Genomic DNA, 13,790 nt, shown 5'->3' with positions numbered 1-13,790 from the left:
TCCATCCTCAACACACAGGAAGATTCCTTCCGTGCCTTTGTGTAAACATCCCCACTGCCAAAAATGTTATCCCAGCCTGCACTTCTCTCCGATAGCATGACACACTCCTCCAGCTTAGGTATCAGTTCTTTCTAGAAATACTCTTGCTTTCCCAGGAAACTGTTCATTTCCACCTGTGTGTATTATAAATGACTATATTTTTATACTTTTGTCTTTTCCAATAGACTTTACACTTCTCAAAAGATCTGAATATTCTTTTTGCAATCTCAGTGTCTAGGTTAGTGCCTGACACATTCACTATAAAATGAACAAATAATTCTTTTTCCTTAGGCCTCCTTTAAAACAGCACATTTCCCAAGTACATTTAAAATAACTGAGTGTTGTCATCAGAAGTTTTTTAGTGATATGTGATGCATAAGGCATTCTGTAATTATTCACCAGGTTGATGATCTGCTAGTGAACCCCCGAATGGATTTGTGGTATTTCACAATCAAGCTTCAGTTTAACCTAGAGTTGAGGAATTTGATCGTCTTCACTCATGTTTTAAGTTTGTTATAACACTTCTTTGGTTCTGTGATCTAACTGAATGACTTTATATAGTTATTAAATTTCTAAGTTGTTAGGAAATCTCATAATTTTATTTATTTAGAGTAGCACTTTTTTTTTTTTTTTTTTAAGTAGGCTTAAAGTAGAGCCCAATGCAGGGCTTGAACTTACCACCCTGAGATCAAGACCTGGGCTGAGATCAAGAGTTGGGTGCTTAACTGACTGAGCCACCCAGGCACCCCTAGAATAGTACTTTTTGACCTTTTTGGGTTTTAGAGCTCCTGGAAATTTTGATGAAAGCTTTAAACTTACCCCTCACAAAATAGACATACCCACAATTTTTAGTAAAATATAAGGAGGTTCATACATGACAACTCCCATCAGTCGAGCCATTTTTGGATGCCTTAGGAGTAGAGATTATAAGGTAAGAACCCCCATGTTTGGGGCAGCTGGGTGGCTCAGTCGTTAAGCGTCTGCCTTCGGCTCAGGGCGTGATCCCAGGGTCCTGGGATCGAGCCCCACATTTGGCTCCCTGCTCCGCTGGGAGCCTGCTTCTTCCTCTCCCACTCCCCCTGCTTGTGTTCCCTCTCTCGCTGGCTGTCTCTCTGTCTGTGTCAAATAAATAAATAAAATCTTAAAAAAAAACAAACAAACAAAAACCCATGTTTGAGAGTGTAGAGTATTCAGCATTTCGGATTAGTAAGCAAACTGTTGGTGATTGGTTGCTCTTGTTTTGGGCACTGGGAACGTGAAATCCTGGACTTTAAGGAACTCACCGTCCACCCTGCCTGCCATCACCTGTTAAATTATAAACTGAACTTCTCCTTCCCAACAAATTATAAGTCATATTACATTAGGCCTAAAGATACCGTCTTTTGCAGAACAATTCCTTATAGTTCAAATAGAACTTAATAGAACAAGCAGCTTTGCAGATTTTCTAAAAATGTGGCAAAAATCTGAAATGGAAGGTAATTTTTAGGAGATACACATACACAAAACTAGCTAAAAATCTTCTGTCAGTTTTTGATGGTCCTAATTGACCAATGACATTTTCCTGAGCTCAGCTGCTCAGCCCATTTGTGTGCATTTAATTATAACTACTTTCTAAAATGTTGGTAACTGGGGTGCCTGGGTGGCTCAGTCGGTTAAGTGACCGACTCTTGATCTCAGCTCAGGTCTTGATCTCAGAGTCGTGAGTTCAAGCCTCCCATGGAGCCTACTTAAAAAAAATAAATAAAAAATGAAGTGTTGGGGGGCGCCTGGGTGGCGCAGTCATTAGGGTCTGCCTTCGGCTCAGGGCGTGATCCCGGCGTTATGGGATCGAGCCCCACATCAGGCTCCTCTGCTGTGAGCCTGCTTCTTCCTCTCCCACTCCCCCTGCTTGTGTTCCCTCTCTCGCTGGCTGTCTCTCTATCAAATAAATAAATAAAATCTTTAAAAAAAAAAAAAAATGAAGTGTTGGTAACTTTTTTGGAATGAATTTTTTCTTCAGTTCTTAAAAAAATTGAACATTATCGGAAACTCAAATAGGAAAAATAATCCCAATGAGCTCTTCTTATTTTGCCTCTAAATCTTTTATATATATATATGTACGATTCTAATAGTGTTTAGTGTGTCCTAGTTTTTTTTAAATTTCTTATCTTACAATAAGTGTTACCCCTGTTATAGTTTTTACCTTTCTACTTATGATTGTATTGAACGGTTGTATCAAAACTTTGTAAACATTTCCATATGGTGCCATCATGGCTCACTTCTACCTAGAATGACCAGCTTTTTCAGTTTGAGTCCCGCAAATCTTGCATCCCAAGAAACCCCTCAGTCTCTGAACCACATAACTGGTCTTGCTTATTCAACATGGTATCCCTCGTGTCTAGCACACCATGATACTCAGTAACTAATTATTAAAGGAATGAAGTTTTCACTGTTATAAATAATGCTATAATGAGAACCTTTGTACATACTTATTTTTTAATTCTTTATTTTTACGTAATTTCAGATTTACAGAAAAATTATAAGAATAGTTCAGAGAAATCCCACGTCTCTTCCCTTAGATTCTCCAAATGGGAAAATCTTACTGTATTTGCTTTTTCTCTTCTTTTTCTCTTTCTATGTATGTGATGTTTTTCTGAACTGTTTTAAGAGTAAGTTGTAGACATGCTACTTTATCCCTACTTCATTGTGTATTTTCTAAAAAACAAGAAATTACCGTATATAGCCGGAATACAGTTATCAGAAATCAGGAAATTGGGGTGCCTGGGTGGCACAGCGGTTAAGCCTCTGCCTCCGGCTCAGGGCGTGATCCTGGCGTTATGGGATCGAGCCCCACATCAGGCTCCTCCGCTATGAGCCTGCTTCTTCCTCTCCCATTCCCCCTGCTTGTGTTCCCTCTCTCGCTGGCTGTCTCTATCTCTGTCGAATAAATAAATAAAAAAATCTTTTAAAAATATATATATATTTAAAAAAAAAAGAAATCAGGAAATTAACATTGACTCGGTCCTAATATCTAGTAAACAATTCACAGTCATATTTTGCCAGATGTGCCAATACTGTCTCTTATAGCAAAAGGAAATCTTAAATCATGCATTGCATTCAGTTGCTGTGTCTCTTTAGTCGTCTTAAATTGGGGACAATATGAGTCTTTCTTTATATTTGAGGACATTGATTTTCTGAGGAATGTAGCTCTTTATTTTGTAGATGTTTTGTTTGACGTTTCTTCGTGATTAGATTCAGATTATGCACTTTGGGCAAGAAGACCACAGAAGTGATGTTGGGTCCTCCTTTGCATGATATGAACACACATGCTGGTGTGTCCCACTACTGGTGGTATTGACTTCGGTAATTATATTAAGGTGGTATACGTCAGGGTTTTTCATTTGTAGTTATTATTTTACTCTTCACAGCTAGTAAATGGCAAATTTGAGACTACAGATATCCTGGGTTTGTTTTCAAACCTTTGCCCACTAGTGTCCATTGACGATTTTTGCATGGATCTGTTATTATGATTCTCAAATAATCCTATCGTTTCTTCTTCGTTTATTAGTTGCCTTTCAACTGTAAGGATGTACTTTTCCTGTTCCCCTATTTCTCTGTCTATATCAGTATGGACTCAGATGTCCTTTCTGTATTCAGTAGGTTAGAATCCTACTATCACTTTTTATTTTAATGTTCAAATTGTTCTTCAGTTTGCCAGGGGGAGCCCCTCGGTGGTGGCTCTTGTACTTTCTCGACACGTCCCTAACATTCTTTGAGTGCTTCCTTTTTTTTTTTTTTTTTTTTTTAATATTTTATTTATTTATTTGACAGAGAGAGAGACAGCCAGCGAGAGAGGGAACACAAGCAGGGGGAGTGGGAGAGGAAGAAGCAGGCTCCCAGCGGAGGAGCCTGATGTGGGGCTCGATCCCATAACGCCGGGATCACGCCCTGAGCCGAAGGCAGATGCTTAACGACTGAGCCACCCAGGCGCCCCGCTTCCTTATTTTTTGGCACAAGATGTTTAGCCTCATCTTAAAGTTTCTCTGCTCCAGGCTTCAAACCAGCCATTTCTTCAAAAATCCCTAATTCTTTTTAGTGAGGAAAGGTGTGTAGACACCAAGATATAGATGCCTTTATTGATATTGGGTTGTCATTGCTGTGAGGGCATCTCAATAGAAATAGACATACGTGTGCATATACATACAATAGTATGTGTGTTTGGACAGACACATGTAAATTTATTTTTATATATAGATCCATACATGTCTATATGCATTTTTCTTTATCTACTTTTAGTAAAATCCATGAGTTCATACTGATATCTCCAATTCAGCCCAACGCCCTATAGTTTATTCTTTTCTATCCTTACCTTTTTCCATATGTTAACTCCCTTCACAGTGACAATGAGCAGCCTGGCTCCTATTATCAATACTACTGTTACTTAATTGCTCAATCCCGTAGTGAAAACAAAGTGGTTTTAAAATTGCTGACCCATGCCTCTAAACAGAAAAGGCCTACTAATTTGAGATCCATGTTTGTTTAGAGTTCTTGTCTTTAACCTGAAGGTGTATAGTCCAGATACTGTGTTCAGAAGTTGTTTGGGTTAGTTCTTTCTGTCTCCTCTTCAGCATAGTTACATTATTCATTTGAAATTCAGTTTGTTTTGCTTGTATTCAGTATAAGTGTTCTTCTTCCTCTCATCCTTATGATTTTTTTTTTTTAAGTCTACGAGATAATAGCATATCATCAAACACTGGTTTCAAAAGTCAGGACTATACAGAAAGTTCTTTTCAGAATAATGCCGTTCCCTTCTATTGTAATTCTCTTTTTCTGACAACTCTGAGCTTGGACTCTCCTCAGGGCTCTGTTGAGGTGAGTAGCTCTCAGTTCTGTCATAGTTATCCTCTGTGCCCTTCTGGACTCAAGCTGGTTTCCCTACCACCAAATTTCAACCTCTTTCTCATTTCTGCAAGTCTGTCAAAATCTCAAGTCCTCTGATATCTGTCCCCAGAGCTCTTACTTCCTTTTTCCTTTACCATCATTTGGAATAGGATTTTAGAAACGAGGAGGAAAAAACCATTTCCTCAGTTTACCATCTTCTAAGAGAAATCTTGTCTTATTGACACAGTTGCTTTTCTTTTCCAGTATTTAGCGTAGTGCTTGGCACAGTATAGCTCCCTGGTAAGCTTTCCTAGAATAGATACAAGAATGATCATGACTGTACTCCCCCAGAAAGACATGTGTTCTGATGTGTCTCAAAGACACAAATTCAACAGCCTTTAATAATCTCAACTCAACATGCTCTGCCCCAGTTTTTTCCCAAAACATTATTTCATAACCATATGCAACCCCAAACCCATTAGCAGTCCCTCCCCATTGACTCCTCACCCTACTCCTGGCTGGTCCACCCTGTCTCTGCAGATATGCTAGTTTTGGAGATTTTCATACAAATAGAATAATACATTATATGGTCTTCTGTGTCTGGCTTCTTCCATTTAGTGTAACATTTTCCAAGGTTTATCCATCTTGTGGAATATATCAGTACTTCATTCCTTTTTTATGGTTGTGTGATATTTAATTCTATGGCTATCACACATTTTGTGTATCATTTATGAATTGATGGACATTTGAGTTGCTTTCAGTTTTGGGCCATTTTGAATATTGCTGCTGTGAGCATTTGTGTGTAGGTTTTTATGTGGACATGTTGTCTGTTCTCTTGGGCATATATTTAGGAATGGAATTGGAGCATTGTGTGGCATACTGGAATATTATGAATAACTTTATGCCCAAAAAAAATAATGCAATTTAGATGAAATGGATAAATTCTGAGAAAGACACAGATTATCCAAACTCAAAAAAAAAAAAGAAAACTTAAATAGACTTAAAGCAAGCAAAGTAAATGAATCATTAATGTAAAGCCTTTCCAAAAAGAAAAGCTTAGGCCCAGATGGCTTTAGCAGTGAATTCTGTCAGATATTTAAAGAAGAAATGAAGTTAATCTTCAGCTGTCTCTTCCAGAAGATAGAGGAAGGACAGCTCATCATATGAAGCCAATATTACCTTGATACTAAAGCCAGACAAAGATACCCCCCCAAAAAAATTATAGGCCCCTATGCCTTCTGAGAATAAATATACACAAAAGCACTCAGCAAATTTTAGCAAATCGAATCCAGTAACATACAGAAAAGATTATACATCACCACCAAGGGGGACTTGTCCCAGGAATGTACGGTTGGTTTAATAATAACTGAAAACCAGGTAATGTAATGCAGCACAGCAACAGAAGAAAAGACCAGAACCACATGAGCATCTCGGTAGATACAGGAAAAGCATTTGACAAAATCCAACACCCATTCATAATAAAAACCTGGAATAGAAGAGAACGTCCTCACCTGGTAGAGAATAAAGAGCATCTGTTAAAAACCTGCAGCTAACAGCATACTTCATGGTGAAAGACTGAATGCTTTCCCCTAAAACTGGGAACAAAGCAAGCTCTTGTAGACGGATTAACATTGTACTAGGGGTTATAGCCCGTTTAACAAAGGGGAAAAATGAAAAATATCCAATTTGAAGGGGAGGAAGTTAAACTCCTTATTTGCGTTATTATATGTATGTATGTGTATGTGTGTATCCACACAGCAAAAAACCTACTAGGACTAATAAATGAATTTAGTGTTGCTGCAGGATGCAAGATCGACATATAAAAATCAGTTGTATTTGGATATACTATCAGCGAGCAGTCCAAAACTGAAATTACAAAAATAGTTTTATTCACAGTAGCTTCAAAAAGAATAAAATACTTGGGAATAAATCTAACAAAAGAAGTGCAAGACTTATACAGTGAAAACTACAGTTTGCTGAGAGAAATTAAAGAAAGTCTAAATAAGCGGAGATATTCCGTGTTCATGGTTTAGAAGACTCAGTATTTTTAAGATGATAGTATTCTCTGAATTGATCTATAGACTCATACAATTGTAGTAAAAATTGTAGCAATTTTTTTGCAGTAATTATCCTGATAAATTCATTCTAAAATATATATGGAAGGGACCCAGAATAGCCAAAACAATTTTGAAAAAGAAGGAAGTTGGAGGACTTAAATATCCTGATTTCAGAGCATAGGATAAAGCTATGTAATAAACACAGTATGCTACCAGCATGAGGACAGACAATAGATTAATGAAGAGTCCAGAAACAAACCTTTAAATTTATGCTCTGCTGACTTTTGACCGAGGTACCAAAGCAGTTCAGTAGCAAAAAGCTACTCTTCACCAGCTGGTTCTGAGACAATTGGATGTCCACATTCATGAAGATGAATTTAGATCTTTCCTGATACCATGCACAAAAATTAGGAAGAAAGTATCAAAGGTCTAAATGTAAGAAATAAAATTTTTAGAAAACAAATAGAAAATTTTTATGACCTCGGGTTAGGCAAAGAGTTTGTAGACACAGCACCAAACACAATCTATAGAAGAAAAAAGTATGATAAATTGGAATTTATTAAAAGCAGAATCTTCTGTACTTTAGAAGACATTTTAAGAAAATGAAAAGACACCCACAGACTTGGAGAAAACATTGCAAATCATATACCTGATAAAGGAACTATGTCTAGAGCGTATAAATAACTTACAATTAAGTAGTAAAAATATAAACAACCTCATTTTTAGAAGGGCAAAAGCTTTTAATATACATAATGCCAAAGAACATATAGAAATGACTAACAAGCACTTGAAAAGATACTCAACCTTATAACTCATTAGAGAATTGCAAATTAAAACTGTGTAGATATTATTTCAGACTCACTATATAATGGCTATCATCAAAAAGACCAAAAATAATAACTGCTGGCCTGGAACCCTCATGCTTTGCTGGGGTAATGTAGAATGATACACAGCCCTTTTGGAAAACACTTCGGCAGTGTCTTAAAAGTTAAATGTAAATTTATCATTTTGCCTGGTAAGTCCCCAAGAGAAATGAAAGCATGCCCACACAAAACCTTGGTGCGGATGATCATAGCAGCATTATTCATAATAAGCAAATACTGGAAACAAGCCGATGCCCATTAAGTGGTGAATCAGTAAACACGATGTGGTCTGCCCATGCAGTGGAATACTTTCCAGCCAGAAAAAGGAGGTATTGATTTGTGCTACAACGTGGATAAACCTTGAAAACAGTATGCTAACTGAAAGAAGCCAGATGAAAAAGATCACAAGTCGTATGATTCCATTTATGTCAAGTGTCCTGAAACGTAAATCTGTAGAGAGAAAAGCAGATGACGAGGAGGGCTGTAGGTGGGAGAGGGGTGCGGCTGCAAACAGGCACAGGGGATCTTGTCTGTGTAGTGCTAGTGTCATACTGGGTGCAGTGGGTGATAGTTGTACGGCTTTGTAAATGTATTAGAAACCATTGTATTTTACATTTAAAGTGGGAGAATTTTCTGATATATAAATTATGCCTCAAAAATTGTATTTAAAAAAAAAAAAAGATGAGACGGGAAGTGAGAGGATGTGCCAAACACTATATATTCTGGCGTGTAACTTCCTGCTAACCTTCGAGGTGGGTGCTGGCAGCTTACTTTGCTGTTGAGGACACTGAAGCTCAGCCAACATCAGTTCTCTGGTCAAAGTTGCCCAAGTAATTATGTTGCCAAAAATATAAGGCCATAAAATGTTGATTAAAATATGACTCACAGGGCACCTGGGTGGCTCAGTCGTTAAGCCTTCGGCTCAGGGTCATGATCCCAGAGGCCTGGGATCGAGCCCTGCGTCCAGCTCCCTTCTCAGGAGAGGAGGAGTCGGCTTCTCCCTCTGCCTCTGCCCGCCGCTCCCCCTGCTTGTGTGCTCGCTCGCATGCTCTCTCAAATAAATAAATAAAATCTATAAAAATAAAATAAAAAAATAAAATGTGATTCACAAGCTAGGAGAATTTATTTGAAAATTACTAATGCTCGTACGACATATTCTTACTGAAAACACCTGGAATGTGGTTAAAGGATGACAACCAGAAAAAAACACCTGGGAGTGGTTTTTGGAGTCGTCGGCTAGCCCAGGTTCACTTTACTGCTGAGGATGACTGGGACTTTGTTTGTACATATAGGGGATTTTAAGAGAGTGACGCTGAATGGTCTGTCTGAAAGCAGCGGTAGTGGAGAGTGAAAAAAAAGCTTATTTTAAGTCTTTGACCTCAAGATAAGGGGTCTTATGGAAATGGACAGTTTCAGAACTTTGAAAGGGAAGTGTTGCCCATAGATAAAATCAGGGTGGATAAGGTGAGAAATTAGGCAAGAAAAGGTTGAAAAGTGCATTGAAATCTCTTAGTAGTGCAAGAGAAATGAGAAAAGACGTTTGCCTTTCTAAATGGAACGAGGGGCAGTTCTTACAGGTATCCAAGTGGAAGAGTGTGACTCTTCCCAGCATAGGACCCAGCACGGCGTCAGGGGCTCAGAGACAACAATGGGGCCATGATTAATGATACCCACCCAGGTGCGGTTGTATTTAGGGACAACAGCAATAAAGAGGGAATTTTATCTATTTTTGAGAAGGGAGAAAGAGGAGTAAATGGTCCCTTCGTGTTGATTAGCAATAAGAAAGATATGTTCACGGGATGTACGGAGACCACGTAACACTTCTCTGCAGCAGTATGGGGGGCAGGAGGAGTGGAGTCAGTACCGAAACAGATGATGTCTGATTTCCTCCCAGCTCCATGATGTGTGAAAGAAACACTTCCTTAGAGTTCAAATGAGAACAGATGACTAGATGTTCTTAGTATAGACCAGAAGGCTCGAAAATAGATTTTAGGAGGACAAAACTGAATTTTTTAGGAGAGAGTCTTCTTCAGCTTAGTGATAGATTTTAGCACCAAAAAAGTTATCTTTTATGTAAGGTCTTTGTTCCAATGTGTTTATGGGTTTGAAATATTTATTTTGATTGGTCTAGTTCTTCTATAATGTATCAAGTCTTTTATACCTCACAGAAGTATTATACTGAAAATTTATAGATGCTTTTTGTCTTTTTGAGTTTTCTGTCCTGAGAAAATAACGCTTAGGTTCTGCTTTATACATGTATATGGCCGGTGTTTATACATATATATGGCCGGTGATACCCGAGAACATAGTGAGTTTCGGTAAATTAAGTTCCAGCTGGTGTCGGCAGCCTGTGTTTGTGATATGTGGCATTGACTGAGAACTGACATCGAGGGCCTGTTCTGTATTGCCTTCTGTAAATAGCTTCAGAGTTACAGCTCACTGGGGACAGCTGGCATCTGCTTTATGGAAGGTTTTCTATCCTGTGACTGCCTGATGAGTCATTTCTACTTTGGGCAAAGAGACTACATTCTTTTCGTCACACTTGCCTTTGTGACTCAACAGGCCTAACTTCTAGACATGTTTTAGCGCTGTGCCGGCCTGCGTGGCAGGACTAGCCACGTGTGCTTTTTAAACACATATAATGGGGCTGGTTCAAATTGAGATGTGCCGTAAGCGTAAACTACACACCATTTTCAAAGACTTGGTATGGAAAAAAAATACTTTTCTGAGACTGACTTCATGTTAAAATGACAATACTGTGGAAATAATTTAACCTGTTTCTTTTTAATATTTTCAGTAGGACCACTAGAAAATTCTAAATTACATATTTATTATGTTTCTGTTAGATAACATTGATCTCGAAGATTAAATAATTCCAGTGAATGTGTTCTGGTTTTCACCAGTGATATTTATAATGTCGATTAGTTGTTTGTATACAAGTGTTTGTTGTTCTCCTTACTTCAAAAAGAAGTTTGGGCATCTCGATTTTTTTTTTTTTAAGTTCTCTCAAATAACAATTTCCTAAAGCTTCATTTCTCATGCTTTTATGAGATTCATAATGTCCTTGCGTGTTATTGCTTCCATGAATAAGAAAATGTTTACAGTAGGCTTTTTGAGAGCTGATTTTCATTACAGAATAGCTGCTTAAGTTTTTCAGTGCAAAGAAGGCATCTAGACATAGGCCCGTAGTTATTTTCGTACTATTTCTGCAGATGTTATTATTGACACTTAACTTTAGAAAAATATGTAACTTTTCGTTTTTCTTGCCTTCATTGTCTTGTTAGATTTTTCTATAGAGACGACTAAGATTTCTGATGAAGATGCTTTTCAGAAGCAAGGATTGTTTTGCTGATATGCTTGTATTTCGTAGTTAGAGTCTCTTGATTCCTTCTTTTATTTTTTGAATAGGAGGTTGGAAATAGAAAACTGTATTCTCCGTTTCTTCCACGGCTCCTTGATTGCTCTTGCCTCTGAAAGTAAGGTTCATGGTTTCGGTTCTAAAATATTAATTTCCATGAAATCGCTCAACAAGGTTAACAAAAAAGGACCCATTTAGAGATCACTGGCTGATAGATGAATTTTTCACCACTGAGCCTAGAGTAGGGCTGCACAAAGCCACGGTTCTTGGAGAAACTGCCACAGAAGGTCCCTTTCTCCTCTGGTTCTCCTTCAGGCACCACAGACAGCACGTCCAGCAACACTGCCACCGTCATTTCCACAGCGCCGCCAGCTTCCTCCGCTGTCACCTCCCCGTCGTTGAGTCCCTCCCCGTCTGCCTCAGCCTCCACCGCCGAGGCGTCCAGTGCCAGTGAGACCAGCACCACACAGACCACCTCCACTTTGTCCTCTCCTCTTGGGACCAGCCAGGTGATGGTGACGGCGTCAGGGTTGCAAACAGCAGCGGCCGCCGCCCTGCAAGGGGCCGCCCAGTTGCCGGCCAACGCCAGTCTCGCTGCCATGGCTGCCGCGGCCGGCCTGAGCCCAGGCCTGATGGCACCCTCGCAGTTCGCAGCTGGGTAAGCAGCGTTCGCCCCTCGGTCACCGCCGAGAAACAGCCAGGCGCCACCCCCGGAGTTACTCGAAGGGGAGACTTGATCACCATCGTAAATGCCCCCCCAGAATACATAAATCTCTTCAAAGCCATCATCCCTTGGGAACAGCTCTAGGGTAGCTCGAGGGTCGTGGGTATAGCTGGGCTGCACTTTCCTAGTGCCCTGGGAGAGCAGTAATCCTGGTGTTATTTCCAGATGAAGACACAGAGCACCGGGCCATCAGAGCTGACCTGCCTGAGTTACGGGGCCAAGAAGAAAGCCCAGAATTCTCCATTAAACTCTCTCAGCTGCCACCTTTCCCATTCCCAGACACAGACGAGCGATAGAGTAACAAGATTCCCAATTTTATTTTATCAAACATATGAGGATTACTTCGTAAATATATTCCTTTCTCTGGCATTTTTGTTTTGTTTTGGGGAAAAAAAAGCATAAAGTAATTCAAAGAAGAGTGAACGTGACTGTGCGGGTTTTAGGTTAACCTGTGTGGATCATATCCTCACTTTGCTTTGTACAAGTAAGCATCAGAGAAAGCAGTGAGCAACCCTCATTCTCATACGGAGAATAACAAACATTTCCCTATACTTCCCCAGCCGTATTTTCCTTTTTCTTGTCCTTTTGGGTATATTGTCAAGCTGACGGATGTGCCTGCATTGTAACAAAGTGACTGCTCTTTTGGCCTTACAGAGGTGCCTTACTCAGTCTCAATCCAGGGACCCTGGGCGGCGCCCTCAGCCCAGCTCTCATGAGCAACAGTACACTGGCAACTATTCAAGGTTAGTAGAATCTTTCGCCTGACTTAACTCTTTTTTTTTTTTTTCTTCTTAATGAGAGAAGTTTGCTTTGGGGGAGGTGAAGGCGATGGGGAGAGAGAGTTGAATTGATAACGCTGACTAACTTGACAACCAAGAAAATGTCCTTGTAAAAAAGGTTTCTACAAGCAGTATAGGTGTTCATTTGTAAGAACAGGGAATATGCTTAATTTGTAGTATTATAAAAAAAAAAACAGGACCCTATGCTGGTATTTATCTTCTTATGTGAATAAATTTGGAGGCAGAATTCCCCCCTGATAAATTTACCTAAGTAGACATCCAAGACCCATCCCCAGGCAAACTTGACCAAGAAAAATTCCCTAGCCCCCAACCCCACCCCTAAGAGAGGCGTATATGAGAAGGTCCTGTAATGAATTAACCTTGAAGCACATTATGCAGACTTCCGGAGTACTTTCCATTGTTAGGTTCTGCCCTTTGTATAGCCCCATCAGTATAGAACATATATTCTCTTGGATTGTCTCTTTTCCAAGCCCAGATGGGTCTGTTGGCTTTAGCACGCTATCCAGTCTAAATCCACTCATTCCATATAGGGAAGGGTTTGCCTTGTTTGGCTCTGAGCTTTGTGTCTAAAGATGCTATGTTACGTGATTCAGGAAGACAATTCGAGACATCACTGTATTAATCAGAGAATGTTTTGAGTTGTTTTTTTTTTTTTCCTTAAAATTTCAATGGTTTGTACTTAAATGAGAGTTCCTGGGGCCAAAAATAAGCTGTTAGCCAACCTCAATTAAGATTAGTGTTTCATGAATGCGATCTCTACAGTATACTATGGAGAATGAGAGTTACAGACAAACCTAAGACATGGCTTAGATTACTCTTTCTAGGCTTCTGGACCCAATTCCCCCATGCCTTCCCCACCCCCAACACCAAGCAATTCTGCCACACCAGCAGGGTATCTGAGAGTTCAAATGAATTCTGATACTGTCTACCTAGAGATCGCGTCAGGTTCCACAGGTTAAGGGTTCAGTCCTACAAGACTGCTCCCATTTCCCCTTCAGACACCAGTTGCAAGCCCAGGCTGTTGTTACTGGTACTTCTGACCAGTTACAGATTGAAGGTTCCAGCAACCTCTTCCTTAGATTGATTCTG

At 39.6% G+C, this 13,790-nt stretch overlaps 1 protein-coding gene across 2 annotated transcripts in view; it reads left to right on the top strand.

The window, feature by feature from the left end:
• POU2F1 (POU class 2 homeobox 1) overlaps nucleotides 1–13,790 on the top strand; it is a 176,764-nt gene that overhangs the window by 149,555 nt on the left and 13,419 nt on the right. For both annotated transcript variants that reach the window (XM_045797322.2, XM_045797313.2), the window contains 2 exons: nucleotides 11,493–11,835; nucleotides 12,556–12,644. In XM_045797322.2, the coding sequence (XP_045653278.2) occupies nucleotides 11,493–11,835; nucleotides 12,556–12,644 (432 nt within the window). The remainder of the gene's footprint in view (nucleotides 1–11,492; nucleotides 11,836–12,555; nucleotides 12,645–13,790) is intronic.

The sequence above is a fragment of the Ursus americanus genome, chromosome 2 (genome assembly GCF_024610735.1).
Source record: "Ursus americanus isolate L20-20 chromosome 2, mUrsAme1.1.p, whole genome shotgun sequence".
NCBI classification, from domain to species: domain Eukaryota; kingdom Metazoa; phylum Chordata; class Mammalia; order Carnivora; family Ursidae; genus Ursus; species Ursus americanus.
This window is presented reverse-complemented; position numbering and strand designations above follow the sequence as displayed.